This window comes from Mobula birostris, chromosome 6, assembly GCF_030028105.1.
Source record: "Mobula birostris isolate sMobBir1 chromosome 6, sMobBir1.hap1, whole genome shotgun sequence".
Lineage (NCBI taxonomy): Eukaryota > Metazoa > Chordata > Chondrichthyes > Myliobatiformes > Myliobatidae > Mobula > Mobula birostris.
Window position 1 is genome coordinate 68,539,967 of NC_092375.1, and position 15,085 is coordinate 68,555,051.

Sequence of the window (15,085 nt, forward strand, 5' to 3'; positions counted from 1 at the left end):
CAGTTTTCCTGTTTTCTCTTTTGAATGTTAATGTAATTGCAAAAAAAAATGTTTACCATTTTGAAAATAGACATCAACATTGCAGCTAGGTTATGAATGTGTAGATTTAATATATAGCTGAGTATTGATTTAATCATAATTTAGCATAAATTATTCATTCACTTCTCATAAATATGATTTGAATCTCCAAAAAAATCATAATTGGATGGGCGGCCCCTGTATTTATGGCAGAGCACTGCATTCATAGAGAACAGTCCTTATGGCAGTTTTCCACAGTTCAAAACGGTGTCAAGAAACACAACTTTGAAAGAAGAATGTTTTTATTTATTTTTTCATGTAGATTCCATAAGAGTGAATTATTCTGCCTCGAGGTTTTGGTAGTAATTGGTGAACGGGTATGATGTGGGGGCTGTCTGTATCTGGTTCTGAGATATTTCTCAAAGTAGGGGTTTTGAATTGTTGATACTTAACTCGTATTGCAACTTGAATCTTAATTTTTCCAAAGAGATACTTATTTCAGATGCCTCTTATTCCAACAATTCACCTTTTAGTTGGAGGGTTTCCTTTCTACTCAAAAATAAGTCAGAATAAAATGCCTCTAGTAATGCTTCCTCTGCAAGAGTAGTTGTATTTGTTTTGGACTCTGATTAAGTTTCAGTCTCTTGTTTCTTCATTTATTAATTTTGTCATCCAGTGAAAAGTTATGTTGATTTTGGGCCTTTTATGAGTTGTTAGGACATCTTTTCTCCCCAACTGTAGGATCGGATTGTAAAAGATCATCAAAGCTCATTTTCTCTCGTGATTGTTGGTAAGTTTCTTCACAACGTGATGTATGAGTGTTGTTAACATTAAGGACTAAACTTGGAGATTTACAGCAAGCATCAAGCAGTCCCAAATAAATTACAGCATGTATACAAAGTAAAGCTTCCTTCATTTCTCCATCATTAATGAATATTTCTGCAGATAGCAAAGGATGCATTTACAATAAATAAGTGAAAATGTTCTTTCAGCCTTACCTCCAACCTCAGAAGTACTTAATTTTTTTCATTTCACCTATTATTCAGTCACAGCATGTACTTCTGAATTGGAGTTGTGGGTCAAGCCCCACTCCAGATTTGCAGCAGCGAATCATGAATGACCTTTATGTGCCACACTATCAGCATTTCTTTCCGCTGACATTAAAATGAAGGATTTAGTCAAATATTTAGTGAGATGATGGCAATTCAAATCAAGTTGGTGTTACTATCATTTATTGTAAAACTCTTCCTATTGTCATGGGACTTGAAATAAACATTCTACTAACCCCATTTCCAGAAAAGTTGGGATATTTTCCAAAATGCAATAAAAACAAGAATCTGTGATTGGTTAATTCACGTGAACCTTTATTTAACTGACAAAAGTAAAAAGAAAAGATTTTCAATAGTTTTACTGACCAACTTAATTGTATTTTGTAAACATACACAAATTTATAATTTGATGGCTGCAACACACTCAACAAAAGTTGGGACAGAGTTAAAATAAGATTGAAAAGTGCACAGAAAAGTCATGCTACTGTGACAATTATAGCCACCTGGGCTCGGGAGTACTTCGGAAAACCATTGTCACTCAACACAGTCCGTCGCTGCATCCAGAAATGCAACTTAAAACTGTATTACGCAAGGAGGAAGCCATACATCAACTCTATGCGGAAACACCGGCGAGTTCTCTGGGCCCGAGCTCATTTCAGATGGACCGAAAGACTGTGGGACCGTGCTGTGGTCAGATGAGTCCACATCTCAGCTAGTTTTCGGAAAAAACGGGCATCGAGTTCTCCGTGCCAAAGATGAAAACGACCATACAGATTGTTAACAGCATAAGGTACAAAAGCCAGCATCTGTGATGGTATGGGGGTGCATCAGTGCCCACAGCATGGGTGAGTTGCATGTATGTGAAGGTACGATTGACTGTGAGGCGTATATTAGGATTTTAGAGAGACATATGTTGCCATCAAGATGACATCTCTTCCCGGGATGTCCATGCTTATTTCAGCAGGACAATGCCAGACCACATTCTGCATGGGCTACAACAGCGTGGCTTTGTAGACACACAGTGTGTGTGCTTGACTGGCCTGCTGCCAGTCCAGATCTATCTCCTATTGAAAATGTATGGTGCATCATGAAGAGAAAAATCAGACAACGGAGACCACGGACTGTTGAGCAGCTGAAGTCTTATATCAAGCAAGAATGGACAAAATTTCCAATTGCAAATCTACTACAATTAGTATCCTCAGTTCCAAAACGATTAAAAAGTGTTATTAAAAGGAAAGGTGATGTAACACAATGGTAAACATGCCTCTGTCTCAACTTTTGAGTGTGTTGCAGCCATCAAATTCTAAATTTGTGTGTGTTTACAAAATACAATTAAGTTGGTCAGTAAAACTATTGAAAGTCTTCGTACTTTTGTTAGTTAAATAAAGGTTCACGTGAATTAACATCACAGATTTTTGTTTCTATTGCATTTTGGAAAATATCCCAACTTTTCTGGAAATGGGGTTTGTATTTTGCAATGTGGGCTTTAGGAGATTCTATTTCATGGTCTGTTTTCATGTCTAGACATCATTCCTTACACATTAAATTGGATTTTTGGGGTTATTAAAGAAAATTTTCAGGAAGAATTCATTAATTGGCCACAGCACTGCCTTTTTGGCAGTAGTTTTTTTTAACTAGGAAATGTGTTGTTTGACTTTGTTTCACAGTCATGTCAAAAGGACTTTTCAGTAATGCATAACTTTTATAGGCATTATGTTTGAATTCATCGGAGACACATTAAGTACATGATTTAGTATTTTGGAGAAAGATGTGCAAGGAAATATTGTAATCTTAATTAAAAGCTCAAACTTAGTTTTAAAGGATTTAGTACACCAGTTCCTGTAATCCAATGTCTGAATAATTCTAGTGTGACCATTTGCTAAGTTAATTATTGTTTTAAATTCCATGAACATTATGATGATTTGTATAATACTGCATGGGGCAAGTATATGACTGTTGAAAATGTAGAAAAAGTGATTTCTGAATTTAACTTTGAAAGATCAATACTATTTTCATCTTTAGTTTGTGTTTTTTTCTATAAATAGCTTGATTCACTGTTTAAAAAGGACTTGCCTTGATACTGTACTTTTAAAGTGGACCTAATCTTAAAAGCTGTGGATCTTTGCTGATTTCCATCCAGCGTTCCTATGAATCCATTTTAAACTATTATACACCAGTATAATATGGTGCTTGAAAATGCTAATAATTTGTCTTTGCAGTTTATAAAGGCTCCAAGAATAATCAAGTGATGGCAAAGTCCTGAAAATGTACCATCAAAACAAGTTGCGATTTATTTTTTTTTAACATTTACTGGCTTTTTTCATAGGCAATACACAAATGTTTGCCTTTTTCCAGGTAAGAATGGGGGTTGATGGCTTTTTAAACACCCTAATGTTAGCGCAAACTAGTCATTTACAAGGTAATTATGTTTGCTATCCAGTTAGAGTAAAAATTATTGTTTTACAAATCATTGGAAGCATAATACTATTCTCCTCGCTACAGTCACAAGCTAAATTTCTTCAGCTTCTGTGAAATAAGGTAAATGTCATGCGTGTTGCATTACTAAATCATGTTTGATTTGGTATACAGGCTTCATTTCTTACTGTTCTCTTGCCATCTCAATGTATTTTTTACAGATTCAAAGTATAAGAATCACTGCATGTTCTGTCAGGCAGTGAAAATCTTTATTAGTTACGTTGAGGGAAGTGGAACTAGAGATGTCTTCAAGGATGCTTTTTGGTCTTTGTTGAAATGGCCAAATATTAATATCTATACCTGAATCTCTGAGGATAAGGATCTGGCAGCCTCCTTGTGTCTGAATATAGAAAGACAATAAGTAAATGAGAATCAGCTTTTAAGAGATTTTGCTGCTAATTTCCCTTTAATTCTGATTCCTGCTTTGGAATTAATGTGAAAATCCCTTACTAGAAAATAAAATAAATGCATTTTTCAGGTTTGTCTCTCCCAGCACCAAATTTAATTATATGCACTCGTGCCTTTAAATGAAGCCCTGTTATCACTATATGATTGATTTTCAGCAAATCCTTGCAGTTGCAGTAACAGATGACTTGAACATTATTGAATCTCAACTTACTTTTCTTGGGAAGTGATTAAAAAATGAATGGGTCACAGCAAATGAGGATAACTTAAAACACTTAAGAGTTTGCCAAAAGATGATGACTAGATAAGAAGAAAGCAATTGGAAATTGGCAAGGCAACCTTTGTAATTGTCATTTATGGCCTGGGTAATGCATATGAATTTTGGAGTAGAATTTTTAAGATCCTGATGGCTCTTAATTGGAACCAGTACTGGAGAAGGTCCACTGGAGGTTCACAAAAATGATTTGAAACCTATTGAATATTGAAAGACCTCGACAGATTGGAGATGGAGAGAATGTTTCCTATAGTGGGGGAGTCTAGGACCAAAAGGCACAGATGCAGGATAGAGGGATGTTCATTTAGAACAGAGATTAGGTGGCATTTTTTAGCCAGAGGTTAGAAAGTGTGGAATTCATTGCTATAGGTCATTGGGCATATTTAAAGCGGAAGTTGATGGGTTTCTGATTAGTCAGGGCATCAAAGGTTGTGAGGAGAAAGCAGCATAATGGGAGTGAAAGGGATTATAAATCAGCCGTGATGAAATGGCAGAGCAGACTCTGAGTATACAGTGGCATGCAAAAGTTTGGGCACCCCAGTCAAAATTTCTGTTACTGTGAATAGCTAAGAGAGTAAAAGATGAACTGATTTCCAAGAGGCATAAAGTTAAAGATGACACATTTATTTAATATTTTAAGCAAGAAAACTTATTTTTATTTCCATCTTTCACAGTTTCAAAATAAAAAAGGAAAAGGGCCAGAAGCAAAAGTTTGGGCACCCTGCATGAAATTTCTATTCAGAAGGTTCAAAGAAACATCTAAACAAGCCTGATGCATTTTGGAAACAAGTCCTGTGGACTGCTGAAGTTAAAACAGAACTTTTTGGCCACAATGAGCAAAGGTATGTATGTTTGGAGAAAAAAGGGTGCAGAATTTCATGAAAAGAATCCCTCTCCAACTGTTAAGCACGGGAGTGACTTGTGTTTGCAGCCAGTGGCACAGGGAACATTTACTGGTAGAGGGAAGAATGAATTCAATTAAATACCAGCAAATTCTGGAAGCAAACATCACACGTCTGTAAAAAAAAAAGCTGAAGATGAAGAGGATGGCTTCTACAACAGGATAATGAACCTAAACACACCTTAAAATTCACAATGGACTACCTGAAGAGGTGCAAGCTGAAGGTTCTGCTATGGCCCTCACAGTCCCCTGACATAAACATCATTGAGAATCTGTGGATAGACCTCAAGAGAGCAGTGCATGTAAGTCGGCCCAAGAATCTCACAGAACTAGAAGCCTTTTGCAAGAAAGAATGGGGGAAAATCCCCCAAATAAGAATTGAAAGACTTAACTGGCTACAAAAAGCGTTTACAAGCTGTGATACTTGCCAAAGGGGGTGTTACTAAGTACTGACCATGCAGGGTGCCCAAACTTTTGCTTCGGGCCCTTTTCCTTTTTTGTTATTTTGAAACTGTAAAAGATGGAAATAAAAATTTTCTTGCTTAAAATATTAAAGAAATGTGTCTTTAACGTTATGCCTTTTGGAAATCAGTTCATCTTTTACTTGAAAGCTCTTCTTTCAGTCGGTCCTGACGAAGGGTCTCGGCCCGAAACGTGGACTGTACCTCTTCCTAGAGATGCCTGGCCTGCTGCGTTCACCAGCAACTTTTATGTGTGTTGCTTGAAATTCCAGCATCTGCAGATTTCCTCGTGTTTGAGTTAACAGTTTATACTTACTTTGATTCTACCAATTATCTGAGAATGGGAGCTGTCAGCATTTTAGCGAGTCATTACATGGTCACCCATTTGGACCCTTGTATCTGCCTGCTATATCAGCTGAAATTCAGGTTCCACAAACCTGGCCTTTTCTCATCACCTTGTATATTTTCCTTTGCCATATTTATCCAATTCCCTCTTCAAGGGCCTCCACCACATCTGCCGATTTTGCAGCTACATTTTTAACAGGATTTTCCTTGTGTTGCTTTTAATTCTTTTTTTTATCTTGACCTCTAATCGTTGAACCTTCCATCCAGGAAACAACCTGCCACTATATCCAGTCCATCCAGACCTTTGATCATTTTAGATACCAACATCAAATCTTCCCCTCAGCCTTTCTTGTAAAGAAAAAATATCAGCTTTTTCAATCCATCTTTATGGATCTCATCCCATAAACAAATGACATAAATATCTCCCCCATACCCTTGCTATAAAGGGACAATTTGGCACAATACTTCAGTTCAGGCTAACTCTAGAGGTACCGTAAATAAAAGCAGGGGATCATGCTGAACCTGTATAAAATCCTGACTTAGCCTGAGCTGGAGTATTGTGCTCAATTTCTTTGTCGATCACTTAATGCAGGTGATTTGATTTGCTTAGCGTTATAGGAGTTTTCGTTATGAACACATTGACTGCTGTTAACTTTATTACTTTCAATGCTTCAAAAACATCTTGTGCTTAATGGATTTTGGAATAATCTGAATGTTACTGTATCGGTAGAGCAGTGAAAATGGTTCTCAAGGCAGTGGTGTGCACTTGCACGATGTGGAAAGTCTGGGAGACCTTTAGTGTCCCCGGTGACCACATTTGCGAGTACATATGGCAGCGGGTCCTTGCTGACAGCGTTAGGGAACTGGAGCCTACAGATCGTTTGGGAGAATGAGTTGACAGGAGCTACAGAGAAGCAGTCACGCACAAGTTACACGAGGCAGGTGACACGGGAGAGGGAAAAAGAATAGGCAGACAGTTCAGAGTGCTGTTATCCCCAGTAACAAGTAAACTGCTTTGGGGGAGGGGCGACGAGGGAAAATCTGCAGCGAACGTGACTTCAACACAGTCTGGCTCTACTCAGAAGGGAAGGGGGGAGAAGAGGAGAGTGGTGGTGACGATAGGGGATTCAATAGGGCAACAGACAAGAGATTCTGTGGATGTGAATGAGACTCCCGGATAGTATATTGCGCTCCTCGTGGGAAGATCAGGGATGTCTCAGATTGGGTCGAAATCATTCTTAAGAGGGGTGGCGAAAAGTCCTTGTACATATTGGTACCAATGACATGGGTAGGGAAAGGCATGAGGTCCTGAAGTGAGAATATGGGGAGCTGAAAGGCAAGATCTCAAGATCTGGATTACTGCCTGTCCCATGCATGAGTAAGGGTTAAGAATAGGATGATGTGGTTGAAGAATTAGTGTAGGGAGGGTTTTTTTATGTGGAAGGTATGAGCTATTTTTTTTAAGGGTCTGGTTACACCTGAACTTGAGGGTGAGGGGCAATATCATGGGCAGGGTTGCTAGAACTTTGATTCCCACCCCCTACCAACTTAATTTAAACCCTCAGAATGATCGGTCAGAGGACGGAGCAGTTGGTGTAAAGGTAGATGCAACCTACAGAGACTGCAAGGAAAAATGCGCTGTGGATAGGGCATGAACGCAGTCAACAGGATGGGTTGAAATACGTCTAATGCGAGAGGGATCATGAACAAGGGTGATGAGTTCAGAGCATGGATTAAATCATCAAATTACAGTGTAGTTGTTACTGAGACGTCTGTCACAAGAGTGTGAATGGCATTCCAGGGCTCACATCTTTCAAAAGAGACAGAAATGGAGGTAAAAGAGGTAGCATTGCTAATCGGGGATAGTGTCAGAGCTGCAGAGGGGGTGGATGTCGTGTAGGGATTGTAGTGTTCTCTTACCCACTATAGGAACAGAGACACCAAGCAGAAGGCTGGTAGATAATTTTGGAAAGGTGCAAAAGTAATGATTGTCATGGATGAGTAGTTGGCTTTAACTTGGGTAATAGTGATTGACACCCCCTTATTTCAAACGGTTTAGATAGGGCAGAAATTGTTAGGTGTATCCAAGAAGTATTCCTGACAATATGTAGACAGGCAGACTAGAAGAGATGCCATATTGGATTGAGTACTCGGCAATGAACCTGGTCAAGTGACACATCTCTTGGAGAGACAGCATTTTAGAGGCAGTGACCACAACCGACCTTTACCATAGCCTTGGACAGGAAAAGCAGCAGATGGTATGGTAAAGTATAACAGGGGAAGCTGATTTATAACGCAGGAACTTGGGGCATAAATTGGGTGCAGATGTTCTCAGAGAAATGTACCAAGGAAATGTGGAGATTGTTTAGGAAGCACTTGCCAGGGGTTCTGGATAAGTTTGTCCCATTCGGGTAGAGTGAGGGAACCATAGCTGACAAGAGAAATGTACCTTGAGTTGAAAGATAAGGGAGGTCCTTAATGAATCGTTTGTTTCAGTATTTATCAGTAAGAGGCACCTTGACAAATGTGAGGTCACTGTAAAACAGGTGAATATGCTGGAAAATGTCAATACTAATTTTATTTTTATACAGCATGGAATAGGCCCTTCCAGTCCTGGGAGCCACACCACAGAGCAACTCCTGACAACCCTGATTTAACCCTAACCTAATCACAGGACATATTACAATGACTTGTTAACCTGTCAGATATGTCTTTGGACTATAGGAGGAAACCATAGGACCTGCAGAAAACCTATCTGTAGAGATGACATACAGAGACTCCTTACAAAGAATGTCCAGATTGAACTCTGAACTCTGACACTCCAAGCTGTAATAGCATTGCCCCAATTATTAAGCTACCATTATGTCAAAGAGTACCTGCTGAAATTAGGATAGAAATCCTAATTAGGATAGGCAGAAGTTGCCACATCTGTTGGTCCTTCCATCCTTAATGGCCACAGGAGTAGCAACTGAAGATTGAAGAGTGGCAAATGCTATTCCTTTGTTCGAGAAAGGTTAATAGAAGTAAATCTGGGAATGATAGACCAGTGAGTCTTGCATTAATACTGAGCAAACTATTGGAGATGGTACTTAAAAGCATTTGAAGGAGCTGAGTCTGAGTTAGGGACAGTCAGCATAGCTTTTCAAGGGGCAGGTTGTGGCTCACCGGCCTGATTGAATTCTTTGAAGAAGTGACAAAACAAATAGATGGAGGTGTGTGTCTGAAGGCAGAAGGTGATAGTTTATGGTGTATATTCTGTCTGGAGGTTGGTGAGTGTGGTGTTTCTGCAGGATCTGTTCTTTGACATCTACTGAGATTTTTATAATTGACTTGGATGAGAAGTGGAAGGGTGGGTTGGTAAGTTTGCAGGTGACTCTAAGGTTGATGGTGTTCCGGATAGCGTAGAAAGATGTACGTTACAAGAAAACGAATTGTGTAGAGCTGGGCTGAGAAGTAGCAGATGGAGTTCACTGCAGAGAAGTTTAAAGTAATACACTTTGGAAGGACAAATTTGAAGGCAGAGTATAGGATTGTTAGGGTAGAGGAACAGAGAGATCTTGGGGTCCACATCCATAAATCCGTCAGTTTCTGCACATCTAATAGGGAGATTAAGAAGGCGTATAGTTTTTACATAAAGATATAGCGCGGAGTAGGCTGTTCGAGCCATGTTGCCCTAGCAACCCTAACCTAATCATGGGACAATTTACAATGACAAGTTAACCAACGCGATACATCTTTGGTCTGTGGAAGTAAACAGGAGGACCCAGAGAAAACCCATGCATTCCACAGGTAGGATATGCAGGGACACCTTACAGAACGGCACTGGAATTGAACTCTGAATTTTGTAACACTCCAAGCTGTAGTAGTGCTGTCCCACCACGGTACCTTTTATTGGGTGTTTTGGCAACGTGTTGACCTTCAGTAGTTGGGGAGGTTGAGTTCAAGACCCACAAGGAAACTTTGCAGCTTTATTAAACTCTGGTTTGACCACACTTAGAATAGTATTCAGTTCTGATCACCTCATTACAGGAGGTATGTGGAAACTTTAGAGAAGGTGCAGCAGAGATTTACTAGGAATCCTTGATTGGAGAGCATGTATTATGAGGAAAGCTTGAGTGAGCTAGGGCTTTTCTCTTTGGAGCAAAGGAGGATGAGAGGAGACAAGCTCTGTTACAACTGTATATACTTTAAAGGTGAAGGGAGGAAAATGCAGGGGGGGGTGTCAGAGAGGGTTTTTACAGTGTTAAATGCATGGAACATTGTCAAGGATGATGGTAGAGGCAGCTACATGAGGGATGGTTAAGAGTCTCTTACATAGGCACATGTATGAAAGCAAAATGGAGGTCTATGTGAGAGGGAAGAGTTAGATTGATCTTGGAATAGGTTAAAAGGTCTGCACATCTTGGGGCATGTACTGTTCTACGTGAGTGGCCTTTGCTACATTGGAAGTGACTGAATAGCTTTATTGGTTGTCTTGTGTAAGGTGGTAGGTGGACTATACACTGCTCACATAGCTTTCAGATAAATTATTCCACACTGCTTTTTCTGCTCTATCTTCCCCCACCCCTTTCACCTTCCTATCAGTTTCAGCTGAAGGCTGACTTGAGAGCATTCTTCGGAAGGAAAACTTCCGGCCCAGATGGTGTATCTGGTCAAGTACTAAAGAACTAGCTGGAATGTTCACTGAGGTCTTTAACCTCTTGCTTCAACAGTCCGAGGTACCCAGCTGCTTCAATTATTCCAGTGCCTAAGAAGAACGTGGTAACCTGTCTCAATGACTATTTTTCAGTAGCACTTACATCCACGGTGGTGAAGTGTTTGAAGTGTTTTGAGCGGAGGTGATGAAACATATCAATTCCTGCCTGAGAATCGTCTTGGGTCCGCTCCAATTTGCCTACTGGCACAACAGGTCCACAACAGGTGCCATTTCATTGCCTCTTCACTCAACCCTAGGACATCTGGACAGCAAAGATGAATACATCAGGATGCTCCTTATCACCTATAGCTTGGCATTCAATATTATCACACTCTCAAAACTAATCAATAAGCTTCAAGACCTTGGCTCAATACCTCCATGTGCAATTGGATCCTCAATTTCCTAACTTGCAGACCCCAGTCAGTTTGGATTGGCAACATCTCCACAATCTCCAGCAGCACAGGTACACCACAAGGCTGCGTACTTAGGCCCCCCCCCCCCGCCCATCTACTTGCTCTACACTTATGACTGTGGCTAAGCAAATCTCAGATTTAAGTTTGCTGATGACACCACTGTTATTGGCTAAATCAAATTTGACGAATCAGCATAAAGGAAGGAGATCAAAAATCTGGCTGAGTAAATCCAACAACAACTCTTACTCAATGTCAGCAAAACCAAGGAGCTGATTGACTTGAGGGTCAGCAACTTTAAATTCCTCAGTGTTATCTTTTCAGAGGATCTGTCCTGGGCCTGGCATGTAAGTGCAATTATGAAGAAAGCATAGCAGCGTCTCTACTTCCTGAGGAGTTTGCGAAGATTCAGCATATCATCTGAAACTCTGACAAAATTCTATAGATGTGTCGTGGAGAGTATATTGATTAGCAGCATCACAGCCTGGAATGGAAACAACAGTGCCTTTGAACAGAAAACCCTACAAAAGGTAATGGATACAGCCCAGTCTATCATAGGCAAAACCCTCCCACTATTGAGCACATCTACACAAAGCGTCCCAGGAAGGCAGCATCCATCATTAGGGGCCCCACCACCAAGGTCATGCTCTCTTCTCGCTGCTGCCATCAGGAGCAAGATACAGGAGCACCAGAACTCACCACCACCAGGTTCAAGAATGGTTATTTTACCATTCAACCATCAGGCTCTTGAACCAGAGGCAATAACTTAACTTGACCCAACAATGAACCATTTCCACAACCTATGGACTCACTTTCGAAAACTCTTTTGCTATTTATTACTTCTTTTATATTTTGTATTTGCAGTTTTTTTGCACACTGTTTGACCACCCTGTTGGGTATGGTCTTTCATTGATTCTATTACAGTTATTGGATTTATTGAGTATGCATGCAAGAAAACATCTCGGGGTTGTATATGGTCTCTCTCTCTCTCTCACACTCACACACATACACACACACACACACACACACTTTAAACTTTAACATTCTGCAATCTGTTGACTCATTTGTGCTTATTTCACATGTGTGATCTGGTGATTTAAATTTGCTCACAAGTCCTGTCAACACCATGCTTTTTTGCAGTACCTTGATATGGTTACTCTGTTAGTACTGACAAAGTACATGCTATCTTCTGATATCAGCTTTGGTACTTCATGTATTAAGATTAAAATTCTCAATACTTCCAAAAGCTTTCTTGAAATCTGTAAGCCAGAACTGTGTAAAGAGTTCAAATTGTGACCATTCTGCTTTAAGTATCTATTACTCAACGTGAACTTACAGCTTGGCTAGCTTTTTTTACATAATCTTCTTCCTATGCTGCTGTTAGTGACTTGAGTACATCTAATTTCCTTGCCAAAACTTGTATGCTTCATAATATTGAAACATTGTGGTATTTTTCCAACTAAACATCATTTTACATTTATTTAATTGGAAATCCATTTGCTCAGTAGACCTCTATTCTGAAATTACGAGTTTCCAAAATCTAAGCCGTGAATATTCATCTCAATTTTCTATTGGGATCATCAGGATTCAAATCTACACCATTGAGTATGTATCACATAACATTTGTGTCTTGTAATGAACTGGCTTTTGATTTAAAGTGCAAGAGAAGGGAAAATGTCAGAGGGATATGGCATAATAAGCAGCATTTCTGTTGCACAACTACTAATTAAAACCTCCAGCAAGCAGCAATAATAACCAATTAAAAAACCAGCATGGATTTTGGGAGCTGATACTATTCCTCCAGTCCTTCATTACTGACAGAAGTTTGCCATCTTGAAGTTTTAAAACTAAACAAAACCGCAGCATTTCTAAAGCATAGAAAATTCAACTGTACTTCTATCATAGTCTTGGTATGATGATCCGGAACTCATTGAAACCTGGGTCAATTATTCTTCTGACTTCGCCCCAAATTTTTTTGGTGAATGTTACTGGACAAAGTTGCAACCATACAGGTAAATGCAGTGAAGACCCTTATTTTGGCCACTTTAGAGAAATGACAGACTTGCAAATAGAATCAGATGCATAAAAAAGTTTGACAATTTCAAAAACTGTTAAATGCTAGGTAAATATTTTAGTTTAAGAAATTAAAATAAACTCTTTTATCTTCCTAAATAGAATATGGAGTATCCCTACATTTGCCCCTTTTAAAATTAGAAGTAATTGATTAATTTGAACAAGCAATGAAACAAATGCTACTGACTTGAAGGTCAGTTATTCTGATGCTGTACAGAAATTAATTACCTATAAAATTGTTATTAAACTAGGTTAGCCTAGTCTAGCATTGTCATGTGAATTCAGTTTGCTGGGCTTAGTAACATACAATTCATTTGATGTCAATATTCATACTTAAAGGAAAGAACTAAAATGCATCTCAATTTTCCTTTGAAGAACACTGCCTTTAAAATAGGCCTGGATGAAGTTTCCAGCAGTGCACAGTTATATGAATGTTACTATACACAATCTGTATTTACAGCATCTGTATATAATTTTGAATCAAATGCTGTGCAGTAATAAGGACTGCAGTTTAAGAAAAGTGATAACAGCCGTAGTGTCTCAAATTAGAATTTCTGCTACATATTTATTTGGGGTCTTCATCTATTCCGATTACACCCCAAGCTAAACCTGCTCCTTGGTTTCCTGTTTCAAGACTCTCTGAATCACCACCTTTGCCCAGGTCATCTTCATTCTCGTGAACCTTAAGCAAGGGAAAAGATTTATCAGTTTATTTCATAAGTAAATAGTCAAGACTTCATTCAACTCAGGGAAGACTTTGCACAGATACAGCATATAGGATTACAACAAAAATTATAAATTAAGATGCATTTCTGGGATAGTAGAATAGGAGTGATTTGATCAGGAAAATAGAATTGATTCAGTGCTGAAAGAGACCGGCTCAGTGCTCTTGGTAACCTTCCACAAACTAACTCAAAGAACAGACAGTGTTTAGTCGGTGTTATTTTTTTTAAAAAATCAACTTCCAGTGTGTTAGTTCTCCTGTAATTTGTACTGGCTGTTGTTAGATTGTGTAAGTATGGCACTTTCTGAAGTTCTTTATCCACAAGCAGTAAAGTACCAAATACTGACATATTTTGCACAATTTTCCCATAGTAACCCAAATGAGCAGAAGACTGAATATGGAGTCATATACTGCCCCATCATAACCTCAATGTTAATAAATACATAATCCTACTTCACCTTCACAAGGAAAATTGAGGGAGGCACCTCAGTAAGCGAGTTCTTGTCAACCCACAACGTTAATCTAAGCAGCTAAAGGACACGGAGCCATGTTATTTGGGTTACCTCAACTTGACACACACATACTCCACTAGTATCCTGGTAACGATCATTCTTCAGTAGTATGCTGCTATAAATTACCACTATGAGACTGAATTTCTTACATTTTGTTTTTAAGATGTTAAAGAACTCTTCAAATAGTTCACATTCAAGTTAACTTTGCAGGATGTTAGGGATAAATTTGTCCTGGTGAGGAAGATAAAGAATGGTAGGGTGAAGGAACCATGGGTGACAAGTGAGGTGGAGAATCTAGTCAGGTGGAAGGAGGCAGCATACATGTGGTTTAGGAAGCAAGGATCAGATGGGTCTATTGAGGAATATAGGGAAGCAAGAAAGGAGCTCAAGAAGGGTCTGAGAAGAGCAAGAAGGGGGCATGAGAAGGCCTTGGCGAGTAGGGTAAAGGAAAACCCCAAGGCATTCTTCAATTATGTGAAGAAAAAAAGGATGACAGGAGTGAAGGTAGGACCGATTAGAGATAAAGCTGGGAAGATGTGCCTGGAGGCTGTGGAAGTGAGCGAGGTCCTCAATGAATACTTCTCTTCAGTGTTCACCAATGAGAGGGAACTTGATGATGGTGAGGACAATATGAGTGAGGTTGATATTCTGGAGCACATTGATATTAAGGGAGAGGAGGTGTTGGAGTTGTTAAAATACATTTGGACGGATAAGTCCCCGGGGCCTGACGGAATATTCCCCA

General features: G+C 39.3%; 1 protein-coding gene across 1 annotated transcript in view; it reads right to left on the minus strand.

The window, feature by feature from the left end:
* Positions 1–13,672: 13,672 nt before the first annotated feature.
* Positions 13,673–15,085, minus strand: part of LOC140199811 (superoxide dismutase [Cu-Zn]-like) — a 42,165-nt gene continuing 40,752 nt past the window's right edge. The window contains exon 5 of the mRNA XM_072262309.1: positions 13,673–13,789. Within this exon, the coding sequence (XP_072118410.1) occupies positions 13,673–13,789 (117 nt within the window). The remainder of the gene's footprint in view (positions 13,790–15,085) is intronic.